Source organism: Carex rostrata, chromosome 13 (genome assembly GCF_964058835.1).
Source record: "Carex rostrata chromosome 13, lpCarRost1.2, whole genome shotgun sequence".
In the NCBI taxonomy this organism is placed as follows: domain Eukaryota; kingdom Viridiplantae; phylum Streptophyta; class Magnoliopsida; order Poales; family Cyperaceae; genus Carex; species Carex rostrata.
The window spans coordinates 6,006,484-6,026,940 of record NC_135930.1 but is presented as its reverse complement, the minus strand read 5'-3'; the positions used below and the strand labels follow the sequence as shown (position 1 = coordinate 6,026,940).

The following is a 20,457-nucleotide window of genomic DNA, read 5'->3' as shown; positions in this document are numbered from 1 at the left end:
TCCGATTCGTTAAAAAATATTTATATTTTCTAAAAAAATAAAACAAATTGCCCCCTCGCCCCACGGCCCCCACCTCTAATTATTTGCTCGTTAAAGAAAGCCAAATTAATTGGCCTGTTGTTTATAAAAGATAGTGAGAATTAAATAACTAAAAGCAAAAGAGCTAAAGCGACTAGCATTAGGTTAGCTTTTGTCGTTTTAACGACTTCTCTGTCGGTCTGTACAATTGATTCCATTTTTCAAGTAACATCAACGGCAAACAGTATTTTTATAAAAATTATTATGATGGGAAACCTATAATCATAGAATGTCTGATATTTAAATTCCTGAACAGTATTAACAAAATTAAAAAATTCAAAGAACATGACATGATGTGCAAAGACACAAGTTTTAAAATTCAGTACATATTATTATGATGCGATTTGAGGTTTTTACATGCTTGAAAATTTTAACATTTCAATATTATATTTTTAGAAATTAAAATACGAAAATTATTGTAACTATGCATATTTTGCAACTATGGAAACCGATAAAATGGTTGTCAGATAAAAAAAAAATGTAAATCTGTTTTCCATAGTTTATACGTGTTGTATATCGATCAAAGTGCTAATAACAATGAACTAATATTTTCAAACTTCCTCATGGATGATCAATCCATTTTAAATTGTACCAACCTTAATTAAAACTATAAGAAAGATATTTGTATTTTTTTTATTTTATAATTATTTAAGTTATTATTAGCCACAGTTGTTATGGCGTAAATATAACTTACCCCATTTAAAATAACATGAATTTCAATTTCAACAAAAAACGCTGTCGGCAAATTGGAATTTTCTTTTTTAAGTGAAGGTTGGAGGTCAAGTCATTCAATTATTTAGTATTCAGTATTCAGTTTATAAATAATTATTTTATTTGAGTGTCGAACATGCGACATCTTACACAGATAATATTGGCAGAATTTCGAACTATGAAAATTAAATGCATATGATGATCAATCATATAAAAAATTTCTTCATAATTGGAGTCTATTTTACAATTTTATAACATTTTACTCTGAATTATATAGAAATCCATATATAAATATAAAATAAAATAAAAATATAGGCCAATTAACTCTATACCTCCTCACATTTGTATCTGATCTTTGCTATTATATCAAAGCTGATTCTCAATCGGCAAATTGGATTTGATGAAGGCTCTCTGAACAATTTCCGGTTTTGTCCGTTTTTCTTTTTATATAAACTTTCTAAGTTGATCGAGATTGAATGAGAGTCGACAGATACTAGAGAGAGAAAGAAAGAATAAATCTGACTATATATTAACATTTAAAGGAGTGAGAAAGAAAGAATCTGACCATAAATTAAATTGCAATGATGGTTGAGATCGAATGCCATTCGATACATCAAATCAGTAATTAAAATCTTAAAACATAGCATTAGCAATTTAGCATAGTCTGAAACATCATCATTTCTAAAGAAAAATGCGGTCTTCAAACAGCATTTGTACTATGTTTTGTGATGCTGATTTGATGCCATATAAATTTAAATTGTATTTTCCCCAAATGCTACTGATATAAAGAATAGGCCCAATTCTCTGCTCATAATCCTTCTTTTTCTATGAAATGAATTACAATTTCTTGTTATACTAATATTATAATTGTAATGAAATACTTTACTGTTAGATCCATGTTCTGACTATAGTGATTATTTATTATTCTTCCTTTTGTTTCCTCTCTCCGGTTTTTCTGACTACCAATCATTGTACGCGTTTGATTATTTATATGATAAAGTAGGTAAGTTAATGCACATGTTTGACATGTAAATTGTTGCTTTATAATTAGTACTTAGTAGCATTTATACAAATACAATTCGTCAAATGTATCCTCTTATTTGACCACCGAATCAACCAAGAATCATCAGTCAAAGGTACTCATTTTGGAGACACAATAATGTTTTTCATAAAAAAAATTCCGATATATTTGTTGATATTTGTACAATCACAGTTTCAGCAAATATAATTTTACATTTTAGAGAGAATTTCATATATACCACTCAAAAACTGTGAAATTACATATTTACCATCCAAATATTTGTAATTACATACTATCTAAAAATCTAATAACTCACAAATTTACCCAATATAATTTTAGTATATATCAAATATACCCAAAACTAAGATAAATTATGTTTAATTTTTTTTAAACGATAATTAATCAAGGATTAACTTAGCACCCTCTCTTTCTTTCCTTAGAACCGTTCTCCTTTATACTCAATATAAAATATTAAGAAAATATATTTCAAACTGACCCAGTAATAAAACACAGATTCTCAAATTCAGTTACTACTTTGATAGATATCAGCGTCAAATTCAGTATGAGTTATTTTGTTGAAAAAGTTAGAGTGGTTACCTTGTTTTAAACGATCAAGCTGGAGTTGGAATATTTATATCCGAGTTTGTTGCCCCTTCTGTCCGTGTTTAAGTGGAAGAGATGAGATGAGGAGAGAGTTTAAGTGAAAATGAGAAGTTACGTCAAAAAATACGGAAGGAAAATCTGTGCACAAAAGAGGAAGGGGTAGAGAAAGATAAGATACTAAATAACTTATTAATTATATTTTATATAATCTTAAACTTAATTAATTTCATTTTTTGATTAATTGGATAAATATGTGAGTTATTAGATTTTTAGATGGTAAATATGTAATTATAGAAATTTGGATAATAAATACGTAATTTCACAATTTTTGAGTGGTATATATGAAATTCTCCCTACATTTTAAAAGAAGCTTCTAAAAAATACAGATATATGCTGTACTATTCTGACAGTTTAGAGAAACAAAATATCACATACCCAGATGGTTCTTACAAAAATACAACAATTGTATAAACTTTCTAAGTGATGTATTTTTCTCAAAAACCACTAGAGCTTACTTATACATAACTTATTTAATAAGATGTCAACATTTAGTTCTTTCATAAAAAATTTAAATACAGGAGAAGGTTAACGGTGCAATTAAAAATGGGGATCCCATATCTAATAACTGGTTGCCTTTGTCGTTTCTTTATTTATCAATTATTTTGCCTTGTTGTTGAAGGGATGCTTTTCTGTCCCAGTTAGTTGTAAAAGCTGAATTTAGAAGAGAAATGAATAAATCATCATATCACCACTCTCCACTGCTACAGGAAACTGGACTCTCAATTTTGTTTTATTATCTTTATCATTTATTCAAATAACATATTATTATACAACTAAGATTTTTAAGTTTATAGCCAATTTAAAACGTTTGTCATTTAGGTAGAGTATCATTTTCCCGAACTTTCAGCTTCACAATTTAAATAAAGGTTTATGTCATTAATATATTTTCAACTAATTGTTATTTGGGACTAATTTATGGATGAAAATTAACAACGTCGTAGCCCACTTTCATTGTTTAAATTTTTTTAATTAAGTGTATTTGAAATTTAATTTTTCAAATTTCTAAACTTTTTTATATAATTCAATCCTGATGAAATGCTAGATGTACCTCATAAAATGCTAAATGTGTGCTTTAGTCAATGGTCAGAATTTCACTGTGTAGTTGTAATTTTGTGGAGACTTGGTTCAAGTTTCAACGATCGTATTTTACGTTTCAATATCAAAATTGAAAGTTTAAAACTTTTTAGTTTCGATTACGAAAATTGAGTGAGCTAAAGTGCATGATTATTTTTCTATAACTGTGTAAGCTATTTTATTGATAAAAATATTCTTGCTAATCACCTACTTGAAAAAAACAAAAAATAATTGTACTAATACAGTACAATATAGCATCTCTAGGTAAATGTCACTGGAGGTAAACAGAAACTATCATGTCATGTCGGATCAGTATTCTCCCAGGTACCTGAGTCGAGCAAATTAAAACTGACGGAGCAGATTAATTCCAGCCGGATCAAACTCAATCTGGTTCATGTGGAGACTGTAGGGGTCCGTTTTGAGATTCGTGCCACGCTAAGAGAATCGTCTGATAGTAATTGTCCTCAGTCAGGTAACCTGAGGGGATGTGAATTCATGTCATGTGTGATGTGTCCCCAATTTCCCGCTGTGCACACTATAGTATAGTGCTATTGCACAGATTTCTAAAATAAAATGATTAAAATGCAAGGAAAAAACGAAAAACTTACAGGCGTGCGTCACGCAAATCGAGATGAAATACTTTTATTTACGCGCTCTTGCTCGCCTCCGAGGTTCCGACACGTTAATGATGATAGACCGATTTGTTGTCTGTAGCATTTTAAAAAATAAATTCAAATTTTATGACATCAAATTGTTCAGAATTTCAAAATAACCAAATCAGTTTTTAGTTTTACTGCTGAGGAAAATGCCAACGTTTTACACTTAGAATAGCAAAATTTAAAGAGTATAGCAAAATGCTGTCATTTATTAAAATTATCAAACTGTTCAAAATCTCAAAATATATATAATAAAAACAATTTTTTTACCTCCGAGAAAAATGTCAACACTTTACTCCTAAAATATGCATTACTTAATAAAATTAAATTCATTAAAAAAAATGCAGTGAAAATGCTGTCAAATGATAGTATTTTTTTCAAGAATGAGATGTTGTGTTTTACCTTAGCATGTAAACGCACAAAAACATTTCGAAGTTTATCATATTATATGTGATAACTCATAAGTTAATTTTTTTAAATGCCACAGATAAAAAAAAAGGAATAATAAGGGGGCAATGTCAAGTCCCACACAATGTGTTCTGATAATATGAACAGCATAAATTGTCTCAAAGTTTATATTTGTTTTTAAAAAATTGTACGGAATTTATTTGTGTTTGAAATGTTTATAATTACAAAATGGATTCATAAAACTGATTTTTCCGTGTTACTGGATAAATTTGTACTAAAATTGGCTCAAAAGAAATAAATTGTCCTTTTCACTACAAATAATGCCACTCTTTGCTATTGCTGAACTGGTAATATTAACAGCACACAGTAATGCACAGGCTATTTGTCTATATATTACGCATATTTTAAATAATAGTAGCTGCAATACAATTTAATGTATTATCAGTTAGTTTTATCTTTTATGGCCTAGTGCTAGGACTTTTTATTTTGTGTACAATGAAAAATATAAACTTAAGTTACCGTTTAGTTGGCATTTATTTACATTTTTTGTAGATAATTATTTTTAAGGTAACAGTTTAATATTGGCATTTATTTTATATCTTTTGTTTACCGTTTAATTAGTTGACAAGCTGGAAACTCATGATTGTGTTTAATTAAGTTAGAAGCTGCAATAGTGTGATTAAATGAAATTCTTGTGATACAATGCTCATGATCCTTCTATTTATAGAAGAAACGAATCCCATATCATTGCTTCATTTAATTTCTCATGTCGTTGCTACTAGATATAATGTGTTCAATGTGATGAGTAAATTAAGATATTGAAGAAGATCAAATAATTACATGTGTATTTCCAGTGTTATCAGAACCGGACCGGAAAAAACAAGAATTGGTGACTTGTCCGGTTTAATTTATTTAAAGAATCGTTTGTGCACTTAAACCAGTCAAAACTGGTTTGATCGGCCGAATTTAACTGAGAAACCGCTGAACTATTCGGAGAAAAAATCTGGTTCAGAACACATTCATTTCAATTTTTTATTCAGAGCTAAATCACTGTGAAAAAACGAAGGGGAGCTCTATTGCAAAGGATAAGGAAAAGATGAGTTTCTGACAGTGTGGACCATTTATATAAAAAGTGTTTGCTGTAGCTCTTAAAATCTTTTAGTTGGACTTGATTCTCGAGAATTAGGGAACCAAGTTGTCTATTAATTTAATATTTTAAATTTAAGATTAAACACAACGCAATATTAAATGTTAAAAGATTATTATGAGCAGTGATTTTGGTATCTTGCAAAAAGAAACTTTTTTTTTAATCTATCAAGTTCCATTTTTAATTGAAAAAAATTATATTTATATTCTCAACGTGTTTATTTTTATCATGTATGTAACATGTTTTTTTTTTTAGAAAAACAAGATTTACAATTTAATTTGAGTGAGTGTATGGTACTATGCATATTACGATTTGGCACCGTGCTACGGCTCTATATTCGAGTTTTCAAATCCTAACGGTCGATCCGAACCGTTCATCTTGTTCTCCATATTAATATGTGTTTGGAGACCAAATTTTACATTTTTTGAAATCTTTTTACTATTTTTTTAGATTTATTGAAAATCACTGTTTTTGGATGGTCCAGAATTTTCAGATCAAGTGATTTTCTAAATATCTAAAAAAATAGTACAAAAATTTCAAAAAATGTAAAATTTGGTCTCCAAACACATATTAATATGGAGAACAAGATGAACGGTTCGGATCGACCGTTAGGATTTGAAAACTCGAATATAGAGCCGTAGCACGGTACCAAATCGTAATATGCATAGTACCATAGACTCACTCATTTAATTTTATCCTAGTTTTTTTAAAATTTTTAAATACTTTTGCCATATTATTAAAGTGGATCATAGAGATATGAAATTGACTTTAAATCTCTGCATCAATCTGAATTGAAAAGGTTTAAGAATTTTTTTTTTGATGATTTATATAATAAAATATAAAAAAGTTATATGCATCAAATTGGAATTGAAAAACAAATATATAAATATTATCAGTTGAATTATTTATGTAATGAATTTTATTCAAATTAAACTATATGCACAAAATATTACTGCGATTGATATTTCATAAGATAAGAGTTTAGCAGCTCAATAAAAAATCAAGCTATTTTAAAAAATCAGCAGTTGAACCGGTCGATCCAGTGGTCCAACCAGTAAACCGTTGAACCGAAATTTTACCGGTTTGATATCCGATCCGGTCCTATTAACATTGGTTATTTCTCAATTCTTATTAAATTGGAAGAAATAACAAGAAAGCTGATGGACTCTTATAAGCCGTCAAAAATAATTTCAAGCAGAGAGATCACACGCCAGCTTGCCAACTTTAAAAACAGACTCAGCTGTCAAGTGATCAGGATTCAGGATGAGGTCCGAAGATTACATCTAAGGCAATTTTCAAGTTTCAGAATGCGCACAATATATATAGCAGTTAAGAGATGATTTAAATTTTCCAGAAGTTACTTTTGTAGAACAGCGTCTGGTCCAACTCGATGGTCTATCGATATTAATTAGTCTCAAAATTACACCATTTTAATTAGTTGAACATATGCGTCTAATTAAAGTAGTCAATTTTCTTATTTTGTTTATTAAGTTGGAGTTGAGAAATATCATGTTGAACATGTATGCATCTAGAACTGTCTTAACTCTTAACACACACATTGAGCTTGACTTTTTTCATTAGTAATTAAATCTTTTTTTTTTTTTGACAAAGTGAACTATGCATTATATTAGAAGTTGCAAAAAATTATGTGTTCGGTTTTAGACATAATATTGTCAAACATTTATGTGTTCGATTTTTAGAATTCTTGAGATCAACATTTTAGTATATATTTAATAAGAAGAGAGATTTTTTAGGGGGTAAATTGGCAACATATGACTTTAGTCCAATATAAATTTATATGATTGATATATTTGGGTATTTTATGCAGAAATGTGACATGTACATAAACATGTAAAAAGGAAAATAATATATGGGAACACGCCATTATTTTTCTTTTTTAGTGCTATGTATTGCTCATCTCTGTCTTTTTTTCTTCTGATGATGATGATGACAACATGCACATGTTACTTGCTTACGAGAATTTATTATTTATAGAAAATTTTATAAAATAATAAAAGAAAAGAGAATAGTACTTTGGAATTTTGATGGACCAGAAAAAATATCTCTGATCCATAGTGTTTATTTTTTTTTTGTTTGTTTTCCGATTGTTTTGAATCCTCTGTGGTCTTGGACAATTGTACAATATGTTGTATGATGAATAGTAGGTCTCATTATTCACATAGCGAAAGCCACCGAAAATCCAAAACAATCCAGAAACCAAAAAAAAAAAAAAAATGGATGTGGAGAAATTTTTCCGGTCCAAAATTTGATGCTGATTTTTTTTCCCCGATCCATCTATGTACGGAACTTCCTGGATTACCTTTATCTTTCCTTATTTTATGCTATTTTTGTATAAATAAAAAATCCTGCTTGGCTGCATAACCCTTTAAGGGCCCGTTCGGCTCCCTACTGTTCACCGTGGAAAAAAAAAATTCACTCAGAGCCAAGTTATTTTTCCCACGATGAACAATAAAAATTAGTTCAAAATTATTGATTCTCATTCCCATTCTCATTCCTTAGCAGGCCGCCGAACAGGACCTAATTTTAAGAATACACATCTATTAACTCAAGTTCTAGAGAATTATTGACGAAATTTTTATTTCTAACATATTCACAAAAAATAAACCAAAACACTTCAATTTGATTATAATTGGAAATTCACTAAGGTCGTCAAACCATTTAGCGGCCTCAAAAACTGAGGACCACCAATTGATCCTGCGACCATAAACTAGCCACCAAATGAAATGACAGCTCGTTTTTTTTTGGTGGCACAGAGAACAAAGAAGAGGTTCTTTGAATGAACCCATGCTGAAAAGGGTCGTCATGCTGAAATTTTATATAAAAATTGTTTGTACCAACAAAAAATAAAAAATAAAGGGGCCGCTGAATGGTTTGAAGGTCTCTAAACTGGGGCAGCAGGATCAATTGTTTTGGTTTATTTTTTGTTGTTGTTATGGTATAAATAAAAATTTCGGGAATTATTGCATGCGCATTGTATTATTCACACATTCATCTCTCCATGCTTTAGTGGGATAATTATGGAGACTTAACTAGTTTGGTAATAATTGAAAAAGACTTGGGTCAGCTGTGTGATCATTTGATAAGAATTGAAATAGACCTAACGGTCAGCTTTGTCAAGTGTCATCAGGAGTTCGGTAAAGTTTGAACTCGAAAATCGAAATAGACCTAACAAGTCGACTTAGAATCTGATTTTATTAAATCAAGTCGAATCGAAACAACTCGTTCGTATTGTGAATCGCGCATAGATAAAAAAAATTTCGTCCATTTGATGTTGTATAAATTAATCACGAGCAGAATTTTTTTTTTTTTTTCCTACAATGAGATTTATCATCTCATAATGAATACGAAGAGATAGTAAAAAGGTTAAAAAAATGTTTCTTCTTCTTACGACGAGCTGTTTATAGTTTGAACTTGCCTATGATGAGCGTAACCAAAATAGAACAAATCAAATTTTCATTTTTTTTTCTTTTGAGTGCTGCCTCCAGATGTATTGCGCATCTCTGTCATTTCTTTATCTTCTTCTGGTTACTTGTAAAGGTTAATTAATTAATTAGTTGGTTACAGATTCTTTTAAGTTCAAGAAGACATCTGTTAACTAAAGTTCTAGAGAATTACCGCATGCGCCTTATATTATTCATCCACCTGGTTCTCCATTTTGGTAGTGGAATGATTATTGGAGACAATTAGTTTGATAAGATTTGAAATAGACTTGCAAGTATCACCTTTGTGTACTGAGAATTTACACTTAACTTTTCGAGTTTGTTTTCTCTACGATACCTCAAATTTTGAGTTTGGAATTTAGACGGTCGATCAAAATTCAGAGTTGGCATAAGTTGAAAATTTACGGGATCTCTTTAATATTTGTGTATTGTACGAACCGAATGGTTTGGGTTAATTTAAGTTACTGCAAACGATATGAATTCAGAATTTCCTCAGTTTAAATTAGGGTTGTAAATGAGCAGAGTTTGAGTGAGTTACCGCAACTCATGCTCAACTCATTTAGTTAATGAACGAATCAACTCGAATTGAGATGACAATAACGAGTTGTAAAGCCAACTAAACTTCAGTTCATTAGAGCATCTACATCCCAGCAATTCAAATAAGTTTCTAAATAACTGTTAACTACATTTTAAAAATTATAGTTTCTAAAGTTTTTAACTCTCACATTTCTGAAATTAATTTTAGAGTTTCTATTAAGTCACGTCAACAATAAAATTAAAAAGAAAAATAATTTCAGTCAATCATTGAACAAGTATAGAGTTTATAAACATATTTTTATTAAGAAACTCTCATGCATAGTTTCTAAATAAGAAACTCTCTTACATCTCTGAAAGTGGATTAAAAACTATCACATCAGATTAGAAACTCCCCTAATACCAGGAATGTAGATGCTCTTACCAACTCGAGTTGGCTCATAACTCGTTTGACTAGTCAATTTCCTTAGTTATATACTAGTAAGAGTTTATCTAAATACAAACAATTGAAATTGCTTAGTAAGAGTTTATCTAAACATAAACAATTCAAATATTATTAACAATACAACTAACAAAACATACAATTCGAACAACACCTTAGGAGTCATTTAGAAGGGCATAGGATTTATTGTGATAAATTTTGTGTAACTCAAGTAATTAATGAGCGAGTTGGGTATGTTCAAACTCAACTCATTTATTAAGCGAGTTAAAGCGAGCAGTTAGCAAGCGAGTATTGAGCGAGTTACGAGCTTGAGCGATTTCGTATAGCCCTAGTTTAAGTTATATATTGATTTATAATTTAGCCGTATTTATGTAATGAAGATAATCGAGCGTTAAATAGTGAATAGTTATTGGACAATTATTATTTTAATTAAAATTACAACAAGAGAATTTAAATAAGTAAAATTTACCTATGTGGTAGACATCAAGTTATAGAAGACATTAATTAGTGACTCATAAGTCATAACAAAGGTATTACTTTTAATTTTTACCAGTATTGTAAATAATGGTATGCGCTCGTAGGATGGACAGGGTACCGCCAAGCTATTAATGAAAAATAATCAGTCATAATCGGAAATAATCGGTAGATTAATAAAAAAAATCTATGACGGTTTGATCATCGCCAATGACTAATCGACAGATTATTCGATCAAAACGATCGTTTTTTACAACACTGATTTTAACAATGTAAATGCATTTCAAGTCGACTCTCAACAGAACAAAGGCCTCCCTCCTTTAGGTCAGCTGCCATTCCCCCCTCACCCCATCCCTCCACATTTCTCCATCCAACTATATTTTTTTTTCACTCCTTATAGGTCTCATTTTCGACGCAACACCCTCCCCTTTCTCTCGGTACTACATCCTTGAGTGAAGAGGAGAATGAGAGAGAGGGGAGGGAGCGGAGCCGATCGGAGCTGAGAGTGTAGTATCATCGGAGCTTGGAGTGTAGAATCCCATCTCGATCAAAGAGAGACAGTGAGTAGATCCAGTCGTCATTGGAGCATGGCGACAATCGAACATGCAGATCTGGTCGTGGAACGAGAGCGGAGGGATCAAAGCCGAGCAGAGTCGATTGGATCCAAGAGTGCGGCATCGTTGGAGCTTGGAGCATAGAGTTCTCATCTCGATCGGAGCATGACGGTGAGTAGATTCAATTGTCGCCGGAGCGCGGCAACGGTTGAAAAAGCAGATTCGATTGTGGAGTGAGATGGAAATTAAATTCTAAAATTTAGGATGAATGTAAATTTTTACTTTTATGTTATATGAGGAGATAAAATTTAGGATTTTTTAAATTATTTTTTATTATCAATATATTTGTTAGTGGTAATTTATAACGCTAACCATAAAAAAAAAATGTAAATGCATTTCAGATGTGATGAACACTAGCAAATTTTTCACAAATGATTGAAGTTTGGTGTTTTCAATCATCAATTGTAACCTTTTATAAGTGCATGTACAATGTTGCCGTTGTCAATCGATCACACAATCACATAAATTTAATTTTCTTCTCATTAGTTTCATTAATTATATCTTTATGTTGTTGCCTGCTGCCTTTGTTAATAAGTAATAACAAATTTCCCTGTGGCACCAGACAATAGTACCTCATATGGTACATATAATCACTTTATAGATTAGGATTCAACCACCTATAATTGGGACTTATTTAAGTTGACATGGCTCACCTCTGTTCCTGTTTGTATATGCTCTCCAGTTTTAAGGCTAAATGGATAATCCTGTCTCATGTAAAATCGGTCATAATGTACTAATTCCAAAAATAAAGCTGTTGAGTGGATAATTGTGCTGATTGTTATGGATTTACGATTGCATGCTACCATTTGCAAATATGTTTTTTTTTGGTAATAACCCACTTGTAATTATAGTTATTATATTGATTTTATGTTTATATTTTTTTTGGTGAATATTAAGAATTTTGTTTAATTGGAAGTTTGGAACAAATAAGTATAAAATTTAGTTATTCTTCTTGTGGGAGGCTGCAGCCGGGGAGATTTATAAAATTTTGAATTTTATTTTATGATAATAAAAGGTCAAACAATTGAAAATTGCAAATGACACTATAACAATTTTCAGCTTTACAATTGGAAATTGCAAATGGCACTATAACAATTTCAAACAAATTAACATTAATTAAACAAGCTTGTGCAATTGTTGCTATGCAATTGATGTTGTAGTTTGATTCATGTGCTCTTAAGTTTGATAAATAACACAAGCAACAAATTATCATTAAATATATCATTCTCTTTCATACGTTTGCTAAAGCTCTAAAATTCTCATTTTGTTTTCGTGTTGCTTTAATATAATGTTTGACAATTGCTTAAAAAAGTTGATGAAAATCAAAATTATTATGGTGTATTGGTGTGGGCATGTTAATTATTTTTGGTTGAAAACCCGTAAACAATTACATTGACTCAAAAATTTAAAAGCAACTTTTAGTTGTAAAACAAATAAAAAATACATATCTATATGTACATCATGTGAATACAAATTTAATAATTCTTGCTTGATTAAAATTATAGAAATCTTGTGATTGTTTTATGCGTGCGCTTATGTCTAATATTATTACAATACAAATTTGTGTGGGCATGTTAATTTGTTGATAGAAACGGAGAGGAAACGAATGATTGGGTTCTGTTTAAAGGTCAATGTATTGATTGGGACAGCAACTGGCCACGTTAAATACCTACTCCACGCACGGACGCGGCAGCAGATGAATCGGGCATGCAGAATTTGGTAATTACTTTCTCTGCAAATGGTCCCATACTATTTACACGACGCTGAGCCATACAATTTTTGTCTTCTCCCCATGTGGTGGGGAAATAAATCTGCTACGATCCTAATGGGGATTGTAGGGTCTACGATTCTAAATCTAACTTTTCATTTGTTTTGAGATTCGTGCATAAAAATAACTTCTATAGAGATTCGTACAACTCAAAAAAATGAAAGGTTAGATTTAGAATCGTAGGACCCTACAGTCCCATAGGATCGTAGCAGATTTATTTCCGGTGTGGTGGCTATCCACGTGTTCTTGGCCTAGGATCGGGGACTTACTGGACGAATTCGGTTACCCTCAGGTAACTTAATTTTTGAGTTTTAATCCAGACCGTCCGATGTGGCCCAACACGAAATTAAAGGGCCCGTGCGTTCGTTTACGGACTGTATTTGTCCGGACATCTAATCGGACGGTCCAGATCAAAATTCGAAAATTAGGTTACTTTAGAGGATACTATACTAGGGGAGAACGCAAGCGCCGACAGGACCTCTTATTTTTACAATTTTATGTCAATAAATTACTACGAGGTACTAGATGTACTCCCACGCTCGGCTGAGATAGTCAGATACATACGAAGTTTTAAATACGATTGTCAGATTTTTTTTTTTCAATTTATAATTAATTATTGCATAATACATAGAATAGTAGAATTCCGGACCGTTTGATCATTTTTTACACGGAGATAGAGATCTGTGCATCAAATTTGTAAGTGGGATTGAACTGAATTCTGATAGGATGGTCGAGATTCTAATCTAATATCTGAGTTAACGCAGAGGAAATGATCTCTAAAATTATAGAGATGTATATTATAAAAGAGTTGGGTTACGGTGAGTTGCGAAGTAAAACAACTATTTTACTTTACGCTCATATTTTGCGATTTTAAAATTCAAAATGTCGATCCAAACCGCTCAACATGATCTCCATATTGAAATGTGCTTGGAGACCAAATTTTATATTTTTTAGAATTTTTTAACTATTTATTAAGCCACTTTGAAAATCGCCGATCCAGCGGCACAGAAATTTTTACTGTTTTTACTGTTCACCCGGATTTTCAGATTTTCAAAGTGGCTTTAGTAAAAATATTCAAAAAAAATATAAAATTTAGTTTTCAAGTATATTTTAATATAGATTAAACATCTAACGGTTTGAATCGGCTATTTAAACTTTGAAAATAAAGATATTGCGTGAAGTAAAAACGTATTTTACTTCGCAACTCACCATAGCCTTACTCATTATAAAATATATCTAAAATTCATAAACTATTTTTTTAATAAAACTAATAAGATATTATTATAATTTTAAATTTATTAATGATTGTGAGAACTTCTCAATTTACATGTTATTACGTATCGTATAAACATATGGAATCTGGTGTGGGATATACGCTGTACAATTTAAAAGAATTAATGACCCCACCGACATAAATTTATACTTAAATTCTGACTTATTAATTATTAGTTGATTACATACACTTATTTTGCAAAGTTGTATCAATTATTTTGTGCCAATTCAAACCTCTTTTAATATGAGATGATTGTTAAAATATTCAATTTCGGTGCCGGTACTGATCAGTTTCAGATCTATAATTCCATAATATGACAATATTTTAATGAGTTGTGTTTTTATTATTATTTTATGAATCCTAATTTTTTTTATAACAGTAACAAATGCGAATGTAAATACAAATGCAAATATTAATTAATACATCATACATACAGGAACAATTTAGGTCATATTTGAGTTCGATTGGTTTCACGTCCATCTGATCTGTTTTAGAATCCGTATGTGCTAGATGCACGAATATTAAAGCAGCCACTAACATTAAAACGATATGCACAGATTCTAAAGCTGATCGGACGAATGTGGAACTCATTTGAGCCTGATGGACGTTAGACACAAATTGTTTCCCATACATGCTCTGGAAGCTGGAAGCTGGAAGCAAGGAACAGGTATATAGTGAATCCAAGAACATATATAGACTCGCTAACCACCGTCCATGTAGACCCTTGTCAATTATTAATTAACACAAACAATATACAACCTAAATACCTTAATATAATGGCATGCTCAAGTAATCATTGATTCGTTGGTGACTTGGTGTGCATTTATGCTTAGGCATCCATGTGGTTAGTAATTTGAGGAAAGCTAAGGTTTGGATTCTCTGCTACCACATAATATTGCAAAATCACTTGAGACAATTAGAAAATCACTTGATCTAAAAATTCTGGACCATTCGAAAGTAGTGATTTTCTACCTACCAAAAAAATAGTAGAAATATTCTAAAAAATATAAAATTTGGTTTCCAAGTATATTTTTATTATGATAATAACGTTGAGTAGTTTGAATTGAATATTTAAACTTTGAAGACAAAGATATGAATACAATGCACACATTGCAAAGTACGGTAGCCTCACTCTATGATTTATATCATTTTGTCTGCACAAATATAAAATATTATGATGTTTTGATCTTAATTTAATATTGGCGTAAATTTCTTTTATATGAATAATTTCTGAATGTATATATTTCAAATAATTTATTTCTATCAAAGCATTATTGAAAAGCATTTGAACCTTTCTATTCTTTAAGTAAAGATTGAGATATCTTTTTCCATGTATGGTTAAAGCATAAAGTATGCAAGCATAACTTTCTAATGTCACATCATAATTTATTCTTGTTTTGTTGAGCAAGTGAGAGAGTGAAAGAGAATAAATAAATAATGATAATATCAATGATAAAATTATTGTGATAACAATAACATCAAGAACATAACCCATCACCAAAAAAACATTATTATTATTATTACTATTTTTTTGATGGTTGGCATAAATAAATGTCAACAAATGCATTGATAAGAAAAAATTTATAGACAAGGCTAAGACTGGCAAAAAAATTCGTAGTTCGTGATTCGATTCGGGTTTGATTCGAGTTTAATTCGATTCAAAATGGGTTCGAATTGAAACGAACCAAACCGGGTTCAGTTTGAAATTAATTCAAACCAAACTCAAACCTAACCTGGTTCGATCGAAATGGGTTCGGTTACTTTTATGGTTCGAATCTCATAATAACATCGACCGTTCATTTACCTGATAAAATTAAAATCCAAAATAGAGAGTCATAATTTAACTTAGCCGACACTCCCTCGTTCTCAAATCTCAATAACCTAGTTCTCTCTCCACCTCTTCCTAATTCACTCTCCCTCTAGCTCTAAAATCTAGCCGACGCTCTCAGCGACTGGCTATCTCTCCGGCTGTCACTCCTCTCTCCGGCCTAGATGACTGTCTCTCCTCTCTCTTCGGTCGTCTCTCATAGTTCATACCAGGAAAGTCGTTTCTGATGTATTTTTTCATGAACAATTTTTCAACTTAAAAACACTCATTTCATAGTTCATACCAGTAAAAGGAAGTCATGTGAATTTTGTCCCGCGAGAAAAAATTAATGTATAAACTACCGGTATAACTAGGGCTGCTAAAAAATAATTTAGTTCATGTTCGATTCGAAAAATATATACATATTACTATTATTTTTGTTTATATCAACAACAAAAACAATAGTAATAAAATAATAATAATAAGAATAATGAAAATACAAAAAGTAACAAACAATATGACAACAATAATAAGCATAATGAATTATTTATAACAGTAATCATAATAAGTTCTTATGAATTTCATTTTTAGTTCTTAGGGAATCGTAGGAATATCTGATAACTTATTACACTTAGAAAGGCTTTAGAAGTTTGGAACTCATAACTTATTTTATTTTCACCTATGCCTCTTTAAATGATTCATAATTTATTCTTACAAGTGAGAAATAAGGACCTCAATTCTCACAAGCGCTCCAATCAAATATGATATTTTGGTTTTATTTGGTACAAAACCATAATGAGTAAAGTTGGTTAGGCTCGTCTCAACGATTTTTCACTGTGCTCTGTGCTCCGTAAAAAAGCCGAAAAAGTAACCGTACTAGATTTGAATGTGCCACGTGACAAGAGATACTAATTTCATGCCTAAAGTAGATGGGTACATTTACTTTTTCACACTCAGGTTTAATTTTAATCACACCATTTATCATGCCCCCGCTGTCATTTTTAAATCCTCCTCCTGTTTGTATGTTTACAGATTTTATGGAAAAGATCTTGTTGCAAATTGCAATTTGACCTCTCCACGAACCACTTTGAGCTGCGATGGGACCCACTCGTCAGTTACTCGTGCTTAAATTAAATATATTTGACGGTGTAATTTAGAGCTGATGGGGCCCACACATGTTTGAACTTGGAACAGCCTTTTTGTACCACCCTTGCTTTCCCATTGTCTCTCTCAATATATATTTCTAATACTGTTCGATTCATATCTTAAAGTAATTCAAATGAGTTTGGATCTGAACCGTTCGATCAATCCGTATTGACACGGGTTCGGATCGGACGGGCCAGATCTAATCTCATAATTTGAGTTACTTTAGGGGATTGATTAATAAAATAACAAACATTACATACACACTTTAATCACAGCTGTTTATAAAACCGACCTTTATAAACTCGCTCTCTTAACCAGCTCTCAGCGCTCCCTCTTCCCTCGAATTTCTCTCACTAGGAAATCATGAAGAAGGCACAATACCATGAGCTCAACAGCAGTTCTTATCAACTGCACATACATCCCTTGATCTCCTTCATTCTAGGAGCAGCCATGGCGACTGCGTGTATATTCCTCTACATCTCTGCGAACCCGGGTTCAACCTCGAGCTTTAACCCGAGCCCGAACCCGAATCCAATGGAGCTCTCCGCTAACTGGACTGGTGCGAGTAAGCAGGAGCAGGTTGATCAGGGGGTCTCAGAAGAAATCAAAGAAGAGGTGTTGCAAATGGAGGCGATGGAGGCTGGATCAACTGGACAAGAAGCCAATACTACTGCCCTGATCCCTACACCAGCTCCCGAGGTGATTTAAAGTATTTTATGATTTTTTGATATCTTTTTGGAAAGGGTTTAATAAGTTTTAGAAATATTTGAGTTGGTTCAAACTCCAGGATGCCCATTGCCAAAGTTTCACACTTTTTGGGAATGGAGGCAGGCAGGACTGGCCGACTGGGTGAACTTTTGTATGAAACACCCTCAATTTCGTTGAAATTACATAGTATCATTTTTGTGAATGCTTAGTTTAAGTTCGTGTTATTAACAACTGGCCATTTGAACCTATTTAAGTTGGTTACAATTAATTAAATATGGAAGTTTTAAAACAACTTTCATTATTATCGCATTTCATTGTGCTCTTGTTGGAAAAACTGTTTCTTATTTAATGTTACTTTGGTTCGTTTCATAGCAAAATTACTAAAATTATCCAGGCTTGTAAGGCTGTAGCACAAAAACTTTGCCTTTCTTGTTTTGAACGGGACAACTTATTAATCATGAACTTAACCATAGCGAGAAAATGAATTTTGATTTTGATGATGTCTTTTCCTTTTCAATTATCTTGTTATGTATTGCATTAACCTTAATTACAGTTAACAACTTTTGATAATAATAGGAGATTTATGTTTAAGATGTGACCGGTTGTTAGAATGGAGCGATGCTACTTTTATATTTTTTTAGGGATATTGCAAATTTGCCTTTTAGTTAGAAGAAATTTATGTTAAAGATGTGACAGGTAATTAAAACACAATAATGACTTCATGTTTTTGGTATGTACAAGGAAAAAAAACAATTAAAAATTATTGAACTCACATGAAACACTTTAATACTGGTGGGTTTTCGTTGAATTAGCAAGTAAACAACACTTCTAATTTAAGGGTTCTTATGTAATTTTGTAAAAATCTGAGACTTTTGCATTTCCTTTTGTATTTCCTGTAATGTCATGGAAATTTGTGGTACCAAACTAAAAAAGGGAACTCTTTCGGAGGGTAGGGCTCATTGAAATTGTGGAGAGAACTCATAGATTATGAACTTATGGTTAAGTAAAATTGAAATATGAAAAATCTAATATTCATGTACCATGTACAGTAGAAAAGATAAATGTATAGAACTGTTAGGCCATCCTTTTCGACCAACACCAAACTATTCTAGCATGAAAGAAAAATAAGTGAATGGGAAATGTTTAGTACCCACCTTTTAATGGCCGTGAGCTTACCAACCTTGACTTTTTAATATGCAAAGAATTATTACATGGGCACAAAATACACATGGTTCATGTTGTGTACTAAAGGTATAGTTTTGACTAGGTAAAGACCTGTTGAAAATTTTGGAGTTATTTTTCACATCCCTTCAAATCTCCTCTTGTGCTGCCCCATTCGGGCCTTCTTTTCTTTTTCTTTCTCACAATTTAGCTGTACTTATTATCAAATAAAAAAAAGAAGTCTCACTATATCATCAATACAAAAGTGTTACATTCTATATATCAAAGAATTATTAGTTTATCATTAGATTAAATTTTAGGTTAGTGAAGCCTCCTTTTTCAAGGAATCCACTTCGGTATATAGGTTATTAATATTTTGTATAGAAAGAATGCTTCCAGTCAAGGGTAGGGACTACTTTGCTTACAACACTGGTCTTTTCTCTTGTGAAAAAGGTCTTAAAAATATTCAAAAGTTCACATGGAACATGCCTAGACCTGTCTCTGTCCTTTTGGCCCACATATTAGAGATTCCTTCTTAATAAACAATGATAAATTTAAGAAAATAACTTAATTTTTTTTAAAAGAAAAGCAAGTGCTGTTTCTTTGTACCCCATCCCTTTGCTTGCTAGCAAGGACAGGAAGATCAAGAGATGGGGAATTGTATATTATATATGTATCGGACTTTGCTTATATACCCTTTTAAGTACAGGTTTTACAGATACTCATTTTGGTCATTGTTTTATTCATTTATTGTGGCTTTTAGGCGAATGATCCATTGAAGGAATTGGCGGAAGTGTTGAAAAAAGCAGCCAATGAAGACAACACGGTAATACTGACACAAATTAATGAGGCATTTGCCGCACCAGGCTCATTACTTGATCTTTTTCTAGAAAGCTTCCACGCTGGAGAGAACATTGAACGTCTATTGAATCATCTTGTTATGGTCACAATGGATCAGAAAACCTATGACAGGTAAAGCCCATGTCCTTTTTTTTCAGAGTGAGGTTATGATAATATGCATATTACATATCGACCCGATTTTTTTAAAAATACCTATTTAATAAATAAATTAAATTAAAATACCCAAGTTTCAACAAAATTTATAAAAATACCCCAACCGCGGATTTTATCCGCGCTCCGGAATTTTTATTCCGGAGCGCGGATAAAATTCGCGCCCCGAAAAAAAAAAAAAAAAAAAAAAAAATTTTTTTTTGGTCCCGAGCGCGGATAATATCCGCGGGCCGAATTTTAAAATAAAATTTTTTTTTTTTTTTTTTTTTTTTTTAGAGTCTGCAGAAAAAAAATTTATTT

The 20,457-nt window shown here is 31.4% G+C and overlaps 1 protein-coding gene across 1 annotated transcript in view; it reads left to right on the top strand.

The window, feature by feature from the left end:
* Positions 1-17,535: 17,535 nt before the first annotated feature.
* Positions 17,536-20,457, top strand: part of LOC144564038 (uncharacterized protein At4g15970-like) — a 7,063-nt gene continuing 4,141 nt past the window's right edge. Inside the window, exons 1-2 of the mRNA XM_078313531.1 lie at positions 17,536-17,976; positions 19,910-20,118. Coding sequence (XP_078169657.1) covers positions 17,641-17,976; positions 19,910-20,118 — 545 coding nt within the window. The 5' untranslated portion in view covers positions 17,536-17,640. The remainder of the gene's footprint in view (positions 17,977-19,909; positions 20,119-20,457) is intronic.